This window comes from Neodiprion virginianus, chromosome 4 (genome assembly GCF_021901495.1).
Source record: "Neodiprion virginianus isolate iyNeoVirg1 chromosome 4, iyNeoVirg1.1, whole genome shotgun sequence".
NCBI classification, from domain to species: domain Eukaryota; kingdom Metazoa; phylum Arthropoda; class Insecta; order Hymenoptera; family Diprionidae; genus Neodiprion; species Neodiprion virginianus.
Window position 1 is genome coordinate 37,992,606 of NC_060880.1, and position 14,555 is coordinate 38,007,160.

Below are 14,555 nucleotides of genomic sequence, written 5' to 3' on the forward strand. Positions count from 1 at the left end.
GTCGTCCGAGATGGAGGTTGCTCGCATCCCTTCCGACTTCGACGGCTTATATCGTCGCTCCAGGTCGACCTAGAAAATTGAATTTTTGCATGGAGTTGGAGCAAAGCTTTGACTTGAAGCATCACCTAATTTTATACCCAGTAACCGTCACCTAGGTCGGAAACGTAGCAATTGTTGACCAGGGTGCGATCGCAGCGGAGATGCACAGTCTCAGCCGCTCGCAATTTTCGAGAAATTCTATGCAAGAACTCGTTCGAAATCTCTTCCAACCCGTTGTCGACAGTATGGAGCACCTGGTGACAAAAGCCCGACCACCAGGAACCCCAGGAAAGCTGAGGAAGAGCGATTATCGTCCGCTTACCCGGTTCCACCAGCTCGGAGACTCGTTGCGCGCACTACGTGAAACGCTTGAGGCCTCTCTCCATGGTCCGCGCTCGGGCATAGCTTGGGTGGGGACTTGGCAGTATCGTCATAACTCGTGCATCAGTTGTTTTGTTCGCATCTAAATAATTGCTCTCAAGTTAATTCGACATCAATAATAATCCGCAGTAATGGCAGACAAGGTAGCATCACCTGTAGCAGCCGCTACTCCAACCAGTCCGGCTGTACAAGCGAAGAAAGGTGCCGCTGCTCTGAAATCGCAGAAACCTCGTACCAAGCCGGCGCATCCTCGTACGTCTGAGATGGTCAACTCTGCAATTTCTACTCTGAAGGAACGCGGAGGTTCATCTCTGCAGGCTATTAAGAAGTACATCTCAGCTACGTACAAGATCGACGGAGAAAAACAAGCACCTTTCATCAAGAAATATCTGAAGGCTGCTGTCAGCACTGGGGCTTTAGTTCAGACCAAGGGCAAGGGAGCTTCTGGCTCGTTCAAGATTTCTGCTACGAAGAGTGAGACTTCCAAACCCAAGGTAAAACCAGCAGCACCAAAACCAGCTGTACTCAAGAAGAAGGCTGCCCCCTCAGCCGTTTCTTCTAATAAGAAGGTGAGCGCCGCCAAGAAAGCAGCTGCAGCCAAAAAAACCGGCGCTGCTAGTAGTGTTGTTACAAAGGAAAAGCGCAAAGTCGCTAGATCCCCGGCCGCCAAACCACCAAAAGCAAAGAGCTCTTCCAAGGCCAAGAAAGTCGCTAAAGCACCTACAAGCAAGCCTAAAGCACCGAAACCGAAAAAGGCAACAGCTGCCCCGAAAACCGCCAAGCTAGCACCGAAGAAGGCGGCTGCTCCTAAAAAGAAGTAAATCGCTTCGATTTGCAGGCGTCATCTACAATAGCAGTGAGCAGCAGCAGCAAGCAGCAGCATCAACACAAAAAAAACGGTCCTTATCAGGACCATCAAAAATTTTTTGCAAAACAAATTTGATCGTACGCACGTTTTCATGTTGATGGTGTGTACATAAAATTTATGCCAAACATTTTGGAAATCGTTATTTTGAAGAGCAAATTACGAGTTATAAATTATCCGTATTGCCGATACTAGGTAGTTGCTAAAATCAGACGAAAATTTATTTCCGTTGTCTTCATAGATCTTCGATAAACTATCAAATCTTATAGCCAGCGAGTCGATTCGCGTTCACTAAAACGTCAGGAAGTAGTAGATCCGTCGATTGCTAGCATTATAGGGTTTTCCCTAAACAAAAATGAGGAAATTGATCGTCAAGCGGTGCTTTCTGCGTTTTATATGTACGCGCTACTCACGTTGGTAAACGGTATATGTATAGAGAACAACGGACAGTCTATTACCAACGTTGGCACGTGACAGTTTATGAAGAACTTTCATCGGCCTAGTCAGGAGCTAGGTCGATAATTTACAAATCTGCCGTGATCTCAATGCTCGGAAACGATTACAAAAAAGAATTGAAGCTGACAGTCTGCCTGTTATAAATCCTAAGGATTGCAGTCTTGTCGAGTTTCTACTTCATTCAGGGTCCATGTATTCTCTTTTTCGTGTGCGAACGCGTCGAGGTTCAACCGGATGCCATTGCATTGGTTTTACGACCCATTCTGAATTCGCACGCCATGCAATCGTAGCTTTACACTGCTTTACGCTGATCGAGACGAGTGAATATAATTTTTCTCGTGTGAATTGACTACCTGTAAGTTCGGTGATAAAGTCATGCAGTTACGACAACTCGTCGATGTACGTACAATAATTGCAATCGCTTAGCCTATGATTTCTTTTCATGAATGAAATTTTTTAATTTCAGATTTATACATTATTAATTCCAGATATTTGCATATGTACTTTTGCAAGAATTTAATTTTTTACCTGTAGATTTATTTTTACAGACTGCATATACATATTATACATATATTACTACAGAATCAATTTTATTTACAATCAATATATTTTTTACTAATGAATTCATTTCGATGCTTTCCAATTAATTATGCCGGTATGGTATTACCGAAATAAATTAGTTAAATCAATATAAGTACAAAATAAAATGCGATCCATTGGTCAATTTACATTCTTTAATTCCGTAATTCCAATTGAATTACCCACTCTCAGACCCAAAATATCCACTGTCTCCGTGGTGTCCTGTGGTCCTGGACATGTCTTTGAATTTTTTTTTTTTTGCTGTATCCTGGAAATATTCTATTTTTAAAGTTTGCTGCAAATGATATATTTATTGACGTTCACTGAGTAAATGTTTGTAAAAAGTGGATTCCCGCTTCAAATTGTATTTTTCCCTATTAACAGGTGTAGTAGAAATAATGTATGCTGTCTTTCTGGATTATGTAGAGTGCCTTTTGCATACGTCTTTTAGTTTTCCTGCATGTTTTGAATAACCTAAAAATGCCTTAGAATTCGTTACGTATCTTCTACTGGACACCATGTTCTATCAAATCGTGTCAAATGAAGATGGTTTTTGTTCAGAATTGAGTTAAATAAAATGGGGGCTACTCTCATGCCTTCCCGCATTTGAGATACGTGAACCTTGATGTTCGGATGTATGCACGCAACTTTGTAATTGACGAGGGCACTACTTCGAAAGCATTCAAAATTTAATGATTGGCAAGTACGGAGTCGATTTCGATGGAATGGTACAATAAACAAAATTCGAAGTTCGTTGCATTCTTACAAAAATTACAACAGCTCACTTGCTTCAGGAATTTGGTTAAATTGGATAAGCCCAACGGGAATTCATGTTCGGCATACATGTAGATTCAATTCTTGTGCATAAATTATTTTGGTGGCCCTGAAAAGGGCCGGTTAATTATTGGCTCATTGCAGAGCTATTTAAGCACGTTCACCACGAATACGACGAGCCAGTTGTATGTCTTTAGGCATGATAGTGACTCGCTTGGCATGAATTGCACACAAGTTAGTATCCTCAAACAATCCAACAAGGTAAGCTTCGCTTGCCTCCTGAAGAGCCATAACAGCAGAACTCTGGAATCTCAGGTCGGTCTTAAAATCTTGAGCTATTTCACGAACGAGTCGTTGGAACGGCAACTTGCGGATCAACAACTCAGTGCTCTTCTGGTAACGACGGATCTCACGAAGTGCAACGGTGCCAGGACGGTAACGATGCGGCTTTTTGACGCCACCCGTGGCCGGTGCACTCTTCCGTGCTGCCTTGGTCGCCAGTTGTTTACGAGGAGCTTTGCCACCCGTGGATTTTCGAGCAGTCTGCTTAGTACGAGCCATTACGATAGATGCGGAGCTAACCGAGCGTGGCCAGGTTCGAAAGTTCAATGTAGCCTGCCGGCGGACCCTCTGGTATATAACAGCGCGCTCAACCAGATTGTGCGGTCTGATTGGCCGGCGGACGTGGAGTGGGGATAATAGCGTCGAGGGTATATAGCTGGGTCGCGCCGCGCTCAGTCACATTGAACCTCGTACTTTCGATTAGCATCGTACATCTCTGATTTATTCTAACATGACTGGTCGCGGCAAGGGAGGAAAGGGTTTGGGAAAAGGAGGAGCCAAGCGGCACAGGAAGGTGCTTCGTGATAACATCCAAGGAATCACCAAGCCTGCTATTCGGCGGCTGGCTCGTCGTGGTGGAGTAAAAAGAATCTCCGGTCTTATCTACGAAGAGACTCGTGGCGTTCTCAAAGTGTTTCTTGAGAACGTGATCCGTGATGCAGTCACTTACACCGAGCACGCCAAGAGGAAAACTGTAACAGCTATGGACGTAGTCTACGCTCTCAAACGTCAGGGTCGTACTCTGTACGGTTTCGGCGGTTAAATTTATCCTGGTCCTCGCTTCAATTCTCAAAACGGCCCTTTTCAGGGCCAAAAATAGTTTTCTAATGCAAATCGAATATCACATCACCATGTTTAACACATACACATTATCTTGATTACCATATCCTGCTCAGACATGAATATTTATCTTTCATTCGATATAGTCGTATTTAACATTTATACTAAGCAATACTGTATTGTATAGCATCAAGATGCCACTACTGATCAGAGGCATACGAGACGTCCAGTCTACTCTTAACAACCATCGAAACATCAAAAGTGAAAATTAAAATATGATTTAATCAAAATTTGAAGCATTAAAAGTTTATTCACTCAGTTTTTTATCCGAGACTCGTAATTTAGATGAAGTAATTACAATTGCACAACTACGAATAACTCGTGATGAATCGATAAAAACATCAACCTATCTAGAAATTTTGTCAACGAATAAAAAGAGCCATTGTTAAATTATCAGCATAAGACAACCGATGCGGTTATACATACCATAGGTATCTGCGAAAATAAGAATAACGTTATTTCTCTGAAGTAGTTAATATAATCAAATATCAATAGTTGATATTTGTCCTGCCATGCATCATGAAATGCTTTATTATAGTTATACCTATGTAACTTGCGTTAGCTCAAATGACTTTTCCTAAGCCTTCGTTTTATCGCGTTCTGGTTTCAACTATTCTTATCTGACTATGCATCCCAAAACCGGAAATGTGTACTAAACTAGATTATGCGCAGCGCGTTGTAAACCAGAATATTCTTGAAATTAAATAATATAAACTCATACGCGGTAACAGGCTAGTCATTTGTAAGTTTAGTTTATGGGATAGGTGACTGGCCGTTATAGGTATTTGTATTGGATATCCTTCCAGGTATAACTCACCGGTTTACCTGCCAGCTGCCTGAACACGAGAAGGGAATGCATCGAAATTCCGGGTAGTCATTGTCATTATGTTCCATCTTTTTCTGGTAATACACCGTTACATTTCCATTTCGCATAGATAATGAAAATAATTGTTTCTCGCCCCATGCTTTGCCATACTTATTATTAATTTAGATATCGTCAAGACTTCGAGTAATTTTGTACTTTGTGAGTAAAATAAAATGTGCTCGAAATGTATAGTTCCGTAGGAAGTGGGGTTGCAAGGGGGAAATAACACACTGAATTGACGTGTCAATAGGTTTGTAAATTAATTATAATTCACCTGAATTAACGCAAAATAAGTAAATCAATGAAAATTAACTGAGAAATAAATGAATTATGAGAAAGTAAGTCAAGTTGATTTGAATCAATTTTGATTCGTGCCGGAATTATCTGTCTGCAGAGAAAAGAAAATTTGAATTGAAATATAAAAAAATGGAGTTGAACTAAAAAAAATCAATTTGAATTAATTAAAAATATAAAAGATTTAATTGAAATTTTTTGAAAGTCACTTAATTTAGAATCAATTTTATTGAATTAAAGAAATTTATCTGCATAAAAAAATTAATTTGAATACTCAAATCTCGAGTTATTTTCCCCTCGTGGAGTTCCACGTGGCTAGAAACACCGTCCCCGCCCTTGTAACATCCAGTATACGTATAAATCAATAATAGTATGCTCAGAACGTGATCGACTTCAGGGCCGATAACAAACAATATTATTGTTCGCTGCTTTGTCGAAGCAAGCATTTTTATTTATTATGCTCTATTAATTAGACTTGACTGGGTTACATATCCTGGGTCTAATTTTTCCCAACGATTGGAGAGTAAACATAGTTCGTTGAGCAGATAATAGATATTGGACAATCAATCCCCTTCAAGACCCAAAAATACAGTAGCGTTTATGTGGCTACTCGTACTCTTATAGGTCCAAAATTGCGAAAGAACCCAAGGAATGTTTTACTGCAACGATTGAGTTGTCAATATCGTAATATGTATTCTGCGAAATCACAATGAAATCGATAATATTAAAATACAATTCTGCATTAGTAATAATCAAGGTAATCACGGATAGTCATGAAAAATCATTTAGGATCACAAGAATATTTTTTTGATCTTAAGATATCATATGAAATATCTTAGAAATCATGAGAAATTACGTTATTACAGTAAAATTTATTCAAGCAATCTCTCGTAAACACTATAAAATGTAGTAATCACGAAACATGTACTCATGATGTCAATTTTTGTTCCGGCGAAATACCCTTTGACGCAACCAATAATTATACTGATCTAAAGAATGAATTTTTCGTCATATACATATGTATACAATTGTGATTCATAGAAAATACATTAGTATAAATCCCGCGACCAGACCTAAGTTTGATGATATAGACGAATTACAGGTACGGAATATTATAATTATGTGGATAAATTAAGCAACCCAACATAAAATAAAGTTCGTAGAGTATAGCTTGAAATTACATGCCGACCCACAAACACGACTGCAAGCTGCAAAGCGGAACGTGCAGCCGGGCTTCTCGTTTCCCGGCATGCCCGGTGCGGGTAACGATGGGCGTGTCGTTTGGAGCTCTGTGCTCTCTGATTGGCCCGGCGGCCGTACCTGGCCGCCTAATAAATATGCTGCTTGAGAGAGCGCAGGTACAGTCGTCCTTCGATTCTCGACACCGACGCATAGGAGACAATGACGCCAAAGTCTAGCGGTAAAGCAGCGAAGAAAGCCGGTAAGGCTCAGAAGAATATATCGAAGGGTGACAAGAAGAAGAAGCGCAAGAGGAAGGAGAGCTACGCTATCTACATCTACAAAGTCCTGAAGCAGGTCCACCCAGACACTGGTATTTCCAGCAAAGCTATGAGCATCATGAACAGCTTTGTCAACGACATTTTCGAGCGCATTGCCGCCGAATCGTCTCGTCTAGCTCATTACAACAAGCGCTCGACGATCACATCTCGGGAGATTCAAACTGCTGTTCGCCTTCTGCTTCCTGGAGAACTTGCTAAGCACGCTGTCAGCGAGGGTACTAAAGCTGTCACCAAATACACCAGCTCGAAATAAGCGCGACTGCCTCAATTTGTTTACGAATCGGCCCTTTTCAGGGCCACTAATCATTGTAAACGCTAAAGAACGGTATTTCACAGATGTAACAGTCTGAAGTGTGTGAGGGGTAATTGTACAACCTTTTATGGCGAATTGTTTGACGATTTGGTGATCTCGTTATTTTTTTAAGTGTCCAAATATCTGCATACCTTACTATCACGTCAGAATCTTCTCCCGCAATGTGTATGAAAAAGTTTCAGTATATTATACAGAATTCGGGCGCAATGCGTTGAATATCAGACAACTTCGTACGTGAATTATAGGCTCTGCAAACAGCTAATAATTAAAAGATCGAATATTATCTAAGCGATAATTTTAAATTTATTCTGAGTCTTTTACCAAGCTGATATTTGCTTCATCAATACTACATAATATTACGGATATTTAAATGCTCACATCGTGCGTCCTATTCAGATATATGTGTTCAACATTTAGCTTTCCTTCTGTAATAATAATTACCGAAAAGTGTCTGACGGGTTTGATGTTAATCAAGACAAAAATCCACCTACACGTTTACTTTGAGCTGCAGGTATCCACGTGAGAAATAGATTGAAAATAGATGCATGCATGTACGGATATTATGTGCACTGGGTAGTGCGAGAGCTCTCAATCCCCTCCTGTGCTCTAAATTCTCTTGGCTGATAGAGAGGGGATGTCAAGTGGAGGGGACGACTGAGCCCAGGGCGGATTTCACCTTGTCGCTTATTGTGAAGGTCACGCTAGCAAGTATTTGGTTAAGTTCTCACAGAGAGCAGAACAATTCGCAAGTATTCATCAGAGAATTGTCCGCAAGGCAGTCTGAGAATCATGGGTCGTAAATTTTTCGTTGGTGGTAACTGGAAGATGAATGGAGTGAAAAAGGAAATAGACGAAATCGTCGCATTTCTAAAGACCGGCCCCCTCGACCCGAATGTCGGTACGTGCAAGTTGCAATGTTACGTTTATTTCAAATAACCTACTGTGTATGTATTAACATTGCGTTTCTCCAAACAAATACAAACTAAATCTGTAGGCAAAAGTGTCGTCTCTGTTGCTGATGAAACAAAAATTGTACGTTAGTACTTTTTTATATTTCTCTTTTAGCACTTTCAAATTTTATTCAATATTTATTTGGAACTTTTATCTACGATTTACTCTTGTTGGGACATGCCGATAAATCACTGTATTCTATCTAAGAGTCAAAATATTTTGTCACCAATTGCGTTGTTAACTTTTTCAGAGGTCGTTGTTGGTGTACCTGCCATTTACCTGAACTATGCCAAGAGTATATTACCTGCCAACGTACAAGTCAGTGCACAGAACAGTTACAAGGTAGCTAAAGGTGCTTTTACTGGAGAAATTAGCCCTGCGATGCTTGTGGACAATGAGATCCCTTGGGTAATCCTAGGACACTCTGAACGTCGAAACGTGTTTGGCGAGTCAGATGAACTCATTTCTGAAAAGATTGCTCATGCCCTTGAAGCTGGTGTAAAGGTAAATCCTTTGGATTAAGTCTTAGTTCTCAATTTTTACATTGGATTGCTTTTTTTTTTTTTAATAAGAATATTTATACAATAGGTGTGTTGTAACTCGATATGACTCTTGACAGTATTGTATATATCTTGTTTATTTTTCACCCTAAAGGTGATTGCCTGTATCGGAGAGAAACTGGACGAACGTGAAGCTGGAAAGACTGAAGAAGTTGTGTTCAGGCAGACTAAGGCGATTGCGGATAAAATTAAATCCTGGGACAATGTTGTACTCGCTTACGAACCAGTATGGGCCATCGGTACAGGAAAAACAGCAACGCCCCAACAAGCTCAGGAGGTGCATGACAAACTTAGGCAATGGTTATCAACGACTGTTAATCCTGCTGTCTCTGAATCTCTGAGGATCATTTACGGTGGTTCTGTGACAGCAGGAAACGCCAAAGAGCTAGCTAAGGAAAAAGATATCGATGGCTTTTTGGTCGGCGGTGCTTCTCTGAAGCCAGATTTCGTACAAATAGTTAACGCTAAGCAATAGACCTAAGTTGATAAGTTTATTGTGTTGGTTGTTACTACTATTAATAAATGTGATTATTGTTACTCTATGAACGAATCTATAATACATGTATAGAAATTTACACAGCGTTAGAGTAAATGGGTACAACAACAATAATAATAATTCAGTCATAAACATCTGGTTCAATTACTAAATATATTTATCATTTTGTTTATTGTATTAGTGAATATTATAAATTACATTACATCAGCTTCTCATCAATACTATATTATTCTCTATGGCTTAAGTTCAATTCATACTCTGAAGTTCACTTAAGCATTCCTCTTGTTATTACACCAGGTGGTGTTTTTACATACATCACATCATTAAGACCATCCTGCTTTCCTCTGGCAATTGCTAATTGAGTCAGTGACTTAAAACTTCTGGGTTCCCATATTGCCAGATCAACCAGAGTCTTTCTATCGATCAGAATGTTGTTTCGCATTAACGACTCTTTAAATGTCCGGAGATTTATATCATGCTCGGCACATGCAGCTGTGAGCCTTGTGTTCCAGAGCTGGAAAATTAATAGATCACAACATTGATAATATTGGTAAGATACATTTTGAAATTTTGCATGAAATATATGAACATTTGCTTGTATAGATTCCTGTTACAGTCGCAGACATATTCTTAATATGTGTCAAGGTGTCAGGTAGAATTTTATGTCTTCTACAAATGCTTAGGTTCTATCGAGTACTTACATTCAACATATCGGCTTTCTTGAGTTTCCTACTCATAGTAGCATAACGTAAAGCACGATGTACATATCTTATAGCGATACTGTAGCAGTTTCTCTTACGGCCAACGAAGTGCTGCGGAATAACGTTGTCATTATAATATTCTTAACAAAATTCTTGGTGAATTGAGATCATTACTAGAGTTAACCTATACGGTAATACTCACTGCGGCGAGTTTGAAAATTTTCCTTTTACGCCAGAACTCATCTGGACCTCTCGACCGCGCGAATAACGTCAATGATTGAAAAACCATCTCTATACCGATTCACAACTCTTTTCTATATTAAATATTATTCATTCACAGCACCGGTGATCGATGACACGATTCTGGGTTAGTTTTAAGTATGAAGCCTTAACTTTTTAGGTTAGATTGATGTATAGTTCGGAAGGTCTAAGGTTCGGAAATAGGTGCGATACCTGATGGAACATTTTGAGGTTAGATTTTTAATGTCAACGGCGTGGCGACGCACGCGGTCGACGAACTGTGATTTACCACAAGTAAAATAAAAACTCGGCTTTAACATGAGTCGCAAAATAAAGTGAGAAGTTTAAATTTATTATCCAACGAAAACACATTCAGTAGCGGATTGCTTTTAACATCGTTTATCAAGAGTTGTTGATTATTGCTATTTTAAGTTAATCTCTCAAAAATGATTTTGCTTTTGTATTGAATTGTTATATAATTTGGATATAAAATAATTAAACAATTTCGTTACTAGCACGTTTGATACGCACAGGTCTTCAAGATATAAAATTCCCTTCATTCTGAAATTCTTTTCAGATTTCGAGATGCTGATGAAAACTTGTATGGCTTCGAAACTGGCGACGTTTCAGATTCAGAGGAGGAGTATTCCAAGGAAGACAAACGACTGTTGGAGAAAGTTCGGAAAAAAAGAACAGTAGACAATTATGACAGTGAAGATGAAGTCTATGGACTTCATGCTGACGAGGATGTGGACAACGATGATGATGACGATGGATCAGATTCTATGAAATCCGACATCGAAGGTTTGCAGGAGGATGACGATTTGCCTAACGAAAAAGCTTGGGGAAATAAAAAGAGCAGGTTCCATTCTACTGATTATGTCGACCAGGATTACGCTTCGACTAATCAGCAGGATTTGGAGGCTGCAGAACTTGAAGAACAGGAAGCAAGAAATATTCAAAAAAGATTGGCAGAACAGCTGGATGATGCTGATTTTGGATTGGACCTACTTGAGACTAAACAAGATCAGGAAGAGAATGAAGATTGTCAACAGACAGTGAAAACCGATTTAAGCAAACTCACTAAAAGGGAAAAGCAGGCGTTGTTTATGAAAGAGAGTCCTGAATTTACTGGGCTTGTAACGGACTTGAAAGGTAATGCATTTAGTGATTATTACCTTCTTACTGTATCGACTGATGAGTTTCAATTGTCTATTATGAAACAACCTAGAGTTTTTAATATTCTACATATATATATTTGCAACACATAATGGAATGCCCAATTTATTTATTTCAGAATGCCTGACCGAAGCACGAGATATTCTAGAACCATTTTTAAAGTTAATTAAAAATGGTAAATTCTCGGAGTCTGCCGGCTTAACATTTGTCAGGACCAAGTACCATGTCATTCTGAACTACTGCACCAACATACTATATTATCTGATGCTGAAAGCAGATAGAGTACCTGTTAATTCGCATCCAGTTATCAAAAGGTTAGCACAGTACCGCCAGCTCCTTAATCAGTTAAAATCTGGACAAGGAGAATTGTTAGAAGAAGCTGTAGAAATATTGAAAGCTGCTGAAAACAACCAATCGCTTTACAATCTGGACAATGTTGAATTTGATAAAAAGAGCCGAAAGAGGCCATCCGCTGTTTTACCTGATGAGCAGATAAAAACTGGCAAGAGAAACTTTGTTGAAACTGTTCAGGATGAAAAACTAATTGAACAGACAGAGGATGAAAATTTTGAGGTGAATGAAAACGCTGACGAGACTGAGAACCAGGGTACCGAAGTTATGTTTGAAGATGTTGATGGCAAGCGAGCCATTACTCGCCAAATTGCAAAGAATAAGGGACTGACCCCGCACCGTCGGAAGGATCTACGCAACCCAAGACTTAAACTCAGGAACAAGTATCGCAAGGCTAAAATTCGAAGAAAGGGAGCGGTGCGTATTTGTAGTTTTATTTATATTTCTTAGCACTTAAGCTGTATTACTCAATAATTGAAATTGTTTGTTTCAGGTGAGAGAAGTCAGAAAGGAGGAGACACGCTATAGTGGAGAGACCTTTGGAATCAATGCTCGCGTTAAGAAGAGCATTAAGTTGAAGTGAAAGTAAAAATTAACAATCATTCAAAGAAAACATGTACAAAATAAATTCTAACTTGAGTTTTGGATGTAATATCACATTTGAGACATGCGCAATAATATTTCTCATAGCACATGTATGAAATATACCGAAATTAATTAATTGGTTGTATACAGGTCTTGATTGGAAATATTTAATGAAGACGAAAAGTGCGATAAAAAATAATTGTTAAACAAATATTTTTATTCGTTACGCAACGTTGTGTATGAAATAATGACACCTACACACTAGCAGACTTACAGAGAAATAAACATAACCTTCAATTAATTCTAATTAACAATTATTAGTTGCATTCTATAAACACGGATGATGGCTGTGTTCGTATTTGGTATGTCACAATGAGATTATGGACATTCTACCACAAATATTCAGTTTCTGGCATTCATCGAATGTTGGAATTTACAACGGCATTAAGATTCCAATTTAGCAAGGATATCAGATTCACGGAATAGGTGGAATTCCTTATTCTCTTCAAGCTCAACTTTCGTTCCACCATATTCTGGTAGCAGCACAACATCTCCGACTTTGACACTCAAAGGCATGTGTTCTCCCTTCTGTAATCAGAAAAAAACATGGTTTCGATCAAATCAATTAGATATAATTTTTTTTATTAATACATTATTATTTCTATACTATTATTATAGAGCCAGCATATTGGACCTTGTAGTACTGTGTAAGCATTAGAATCACAGTTAAAATCAAGGACTTCAAATGAATTGAATTTCAAACGTATGCTGTCCAAATAGCAAGAATTATATTGTTCAAGTTACTACTTCATATCACTTCCGGGACATATTTCCACCAAATACTCAAATATGATTAAACATAATTGTTGCAAAAAATTTATTAGAAAAAATGATTGAGTAAGATAAACCAATTTTCGTTTCAATGTGGTATATATGAATGTTCAGCTGATTTCCAATCAAATAAAACATGCCACCAACTAATATCAAATAAAATTTAATTATACTATTTATATTTGATGATAGTTATTTCAAAATTAAAATGTGGAAGAACGAAGTGACCATTTACATGGAAGCATGACTCCACTGAGCCTAGCAGAAGCGGTTAGAATAGAGTTGAATGGTCGCAAAGACTTTCAATCTATCTTGTATTTGAAGTCACTCTAGTGTTTGAATAGAAGCAGCGACTACGAATGAAACTTACATTGTTCCTAGATCCAGGACCTATTGCAACAACAGTGCCTTTGAGTACTTTGGCTTGAGCTTTTTCTGGGATAACAATGCCACCCTTTGTTTTAGTCACAGCTTCGGCCCTCTGTATCAATACTCGATCAAAAAGTGGGATCAACCTCTTAGCTGCAGCGGCGACGGCCTGTGAAATAGGTTAAAAATATTTGAGATGATGAACATCATGCTACCCGCGAGAATACACGTGATTTCTCATCAACTTGTGAGTGTGCTTGAAACGGCAACAAGAAATTAATACTTTAGGGAAATATTTTAATATGCATGTCAGTCACATGGGTATTCAGCTGTAATTTATTTGCTCTTTAAATGATGGATTTATATCCTTCCCGTAGAATTATGCGGTACCGCGATTGAGTCGGTCCAGAGAGATACGTACCATTTTGAGGAATTATCTTAACTGGCGCGTGTGACGAGTTGATCGGGGAGCTTGAACCTTAGCCGGCAAACGCACACGTTGTGTAACCTATTTGTCGAGAGTCGGAATGGGCCTCCCGTGGTTGAATTTTCTCGAAGCTTCGTTGTTCCGCCCGCCCCACCAAAACAAATTCAGCGATCAATTTTTCCCCTCCGAAATGATAAACTCGCTTTACGTAACGCGAGGTTCCCGAGATTCGGTTGCCGATGACGGATTTTCATTGTTGCGTTCGCGTCGCTGCATTGTTGGGAGAGGCGCCACCATGCGGCGAGAATGGGAAGTCGATTGTTATATCGATCGTCTGCTTGGGAGATTCTAGAAATAATCAACAAATGATAAAATCAATTTGTAAATAATTTATTGGTCAATAGTATTTCCGATTACAGGAATATCATCCAACGTTTTACCGTCATCAATTTTTTATTTAAGACAACATTGCCAACTTCATTGATGCATGATTTTAGATCTCTAGTTTATTGCATCATCTATAATCTCGTAACTTCTAGAAAACACATGGACCGGCGATTAACTTTGACGGATAAAATCCGTATGTAAAGGAAATTA

The 14,555-nt window shown here is 39.0% G+C and overlaps 8 protein-coding genes across 8 annotated transcripts; 5 read left to right on the plus strand and 3 right to left on the minus strand.

The window, feature by feature from the left end:
- Positions 1–489: 489 nt before the first annotated feature.
- Positions 490–1,644, plus strand: LOC124302368 (histone H1-like). The gene has a single exon (XM_046758488.1). It carries the CDS (start codon positions 552–554, stop codon positions 1,239–1,241), a length of 690 nt encoding a protein of 229 aa, XP_046614444.1. The 5' UTR covers positions 490–551; the 3' UTR covers positions 1,242–1,644.
- Positions 1,645–2,497: 853 nt separating this feature from the next.
- On the minus strand, positions 2,498–3,736 carry LOC124302369 (histone H3). Its single transcript, XM_046758489.1, has one exon. It carries the CDS (start codon positions 3,653–3,655, stop codon positions 3,245–3,247), a length of 411 nt encoding a protein of 136 aa, XP_046614445.1. The 5' UTR covers positions 3,656–3,736; the 3' UTR covers positions 2,498–3,244.
- LOC124302370 (histone H4) lies at positions 3,646–4,542 on the plus strand. Its single transcript, XM_046758490.1, has one exon. The coding sequence runs from the start codon at positions 3,888–3,890 to the stop codon at positions 4,197–4,199; it is 312 nt and encodes a 103-aa protein (XP_046614446.1). The 5' UTR covers positions 3,646–3,887; the 3' UTR covers positions 4,200–4,542.
- Positions 4,543–6,817: 2,275 nt separating this feature from the next.
- On the plus strand, positions 6,818–7,283 carry LOC124303770 (histone H2B-like). The gene has a single exon (XM_046761394.1). The coding sequence runs from the start codon at positions 6,837–6,839 to the stop codon at positions 7,206–7,208; it is 372 nt and encodes a 123-aa protein (XP_046617350.1). The 5' UTR covers positions 6,818–6,836; the 3' UTR covers positions 7,209–7,283.
- A 653-nt stretch (positions 7,284–7,936) lies between these two features.
- LOC124303767 (triosephosphate isomerase) lies at positions 7,937–9,483 on the plus strand. Its single transcript, XM_046761390.1, has 3 exons — positions 7,937–8,166; positions 8,470–8,723; positions 8,874–9,483. Exons 1-3 carry the CDS (start codon positions 8,058–8,060, stop codon positions 9,252–9,254), a joined length of 744 nt encoding a protein of 247 aa, XP_046617346.1. The 5' UTR covers positions 7,937–8,057; the 3' UTR covers positions 9,255–9,483.
- On the minus strand, positions 9,206–10,429 carry LOC124303769 (39S ribosomal protein L20, mitochondrial). Its single transcript, XM_046761393.1, has 3 exons — positions 10,179–10,429; positions 9,977–10,087; positions 9,206–9,789 (listed from the first exon to the last, which is right to left on the minus strand). The coding sequence occupies exons 1-3, from the start codon at positions 10,263–10,265 to the stop codon at positions 9,541–9,543; spliced, it is 447 nt and encodes a 148-aa protein (XP_046617349.1). The 5' UTR covers positions 10,266–10,429; the 3' UTR covers positions 9,206–9,540.
- LOC124303766 (something about silencing protein 10) lies at positions 10,416–12,632 on the plus strand. Its single transcript, XM_046761389.1, has 4 exons — positions 10,416–10,551; positions 10,794–11,371; positions 11,514–12,163; positions 12,240–12,632. Exons 1-4 carry the CDS (start codon positions 10,535–10,537, stop codon positions 12,327–12,329), a joined length of 1,335 nt encoding a protein of 444 aa, XP_046617345.1. The 5' UTR covers positions 10,416–10,534; the 3' UTR covers positions 12,330–12,632.
- On the minus strand, positions 12,528–14,113 carry LOC124303771 (10 kDa heat shock protein, mitochondrial). The gene is made up of 3 exons (XM_046761395.1): positions 13,953–14,113; positions 13,533–13,700; positions 12,528–12,919 (listed from the first exon to the last, which is right to left on the minus strand). The coding sequence occupies exons 1-3, from the start codon at positions 13,953–13,955 to the stop codon at positions 12,776–12,778; spliced, it is 315 nt and encodes a 104-aa protein (XP_046617351.1). The 5' UTR covers positions 13,956–14,113; the 3' UTR covers positions 12,528–12,775.
- Positions 14,114–14,555: the final 442 nt, after the last annotated feature.

Bases quoted from the DNA above. Each gene is read 5' to 3' on its own strand.
- LOC124302368 (XM_046758488.1), top strand. From the start codon at position 552: ATGGCAGACAAGGTAGCATCACCTGTAGCAGCCGCTACTCCAACCAGT.
- LOC124302369 (XM_046758489.1), bottom strand. From the start codon at position 3,655: ATGGCTCGTACTAAGCAGACTGCTCGAAAATCCACGGGTGGCAAAGCT.
- LOC124302370 (XM_046758490.1), top strand. From the start codon at position 3,888: ATGACTGGTCGCGGCAAGGGAGGAAAGGGTTTGGGAAAAGGAGGAGCC.
- LOC124303770 (XM_046761394.1), top strand. From the start codon at position 6,837: ATGACGCCAAAGTCTAGCGGTAAAGCAGCGAAGAAAGCCGGTAAGGCT.
- LOC124303767 (XM_046761390.1), top strand. From the start codon at position 8,058: ATGGGTCGTAAATTTTTCGTTGGTGGTAACTGGAAGATGAATGGAGTG. The intron at 8,167-8,469 runs GTACGTGCAAGT...TAACTTTTTCAG, and splicing joins CCCCCTCGACCCGAATGTCG to AGGTCGTTGTTGGTGTACCT. The intron at 8,724-8,873 runs GTAAATCCTTTG...TTCACCCTAAAG, and splicing joins CCCTTGAAGCTGGTGTAAAG to GTGATTGCCTGTATCGGAGA.
- LOC124303769 (XM_046761393.1), bottom strand. From the start codon at position 10,265: ATGGTTTTTCAATCATTGACGTTATTCGCGCGGTCGAGAGGTCCAGAT. The intron at 10,088-10,178 runs GTGAGTATTACC...GTTATTCCGCAG, and splicing joins AAATTTTCAAACTCGCCGCA to CACTTCGTTGGCCGTAAGAG. The intron at 9,790-9,976 runs GTAAGTACTCGA...TTAATTTTCCAG, and splicing joins AGAAAGCCGATATGTTGAAT to CTCTGGAACACAAGGCTCAC.
- LOC124303766 (XM_046761389.1), top strand. The intron at 11,372-11,513 runs GTAATGCATTTA...TATTTATTTCAG, and splicing joins GCTTGTAACGGACTTGAAAG to AATGCCTGACCGAAGCACGA. The intron at 12,164-12,239 runs GTGCGTATTTGT...TGTTTGTTTCAG, and splicing joins AAATTCGAAGAAAGGGAGCG to GTGAGAGAAGTCAGAAAGGA.
- LOC124303771 (XM_046761395.1), bottom strand. The intron at 12,920-13,532 runs GTAAGTTTCATT...TTCTGATTACAG, and splicing joins GTCCTGGATCTAGGAACAAT to AAGGGAGAACACATGCCTTT.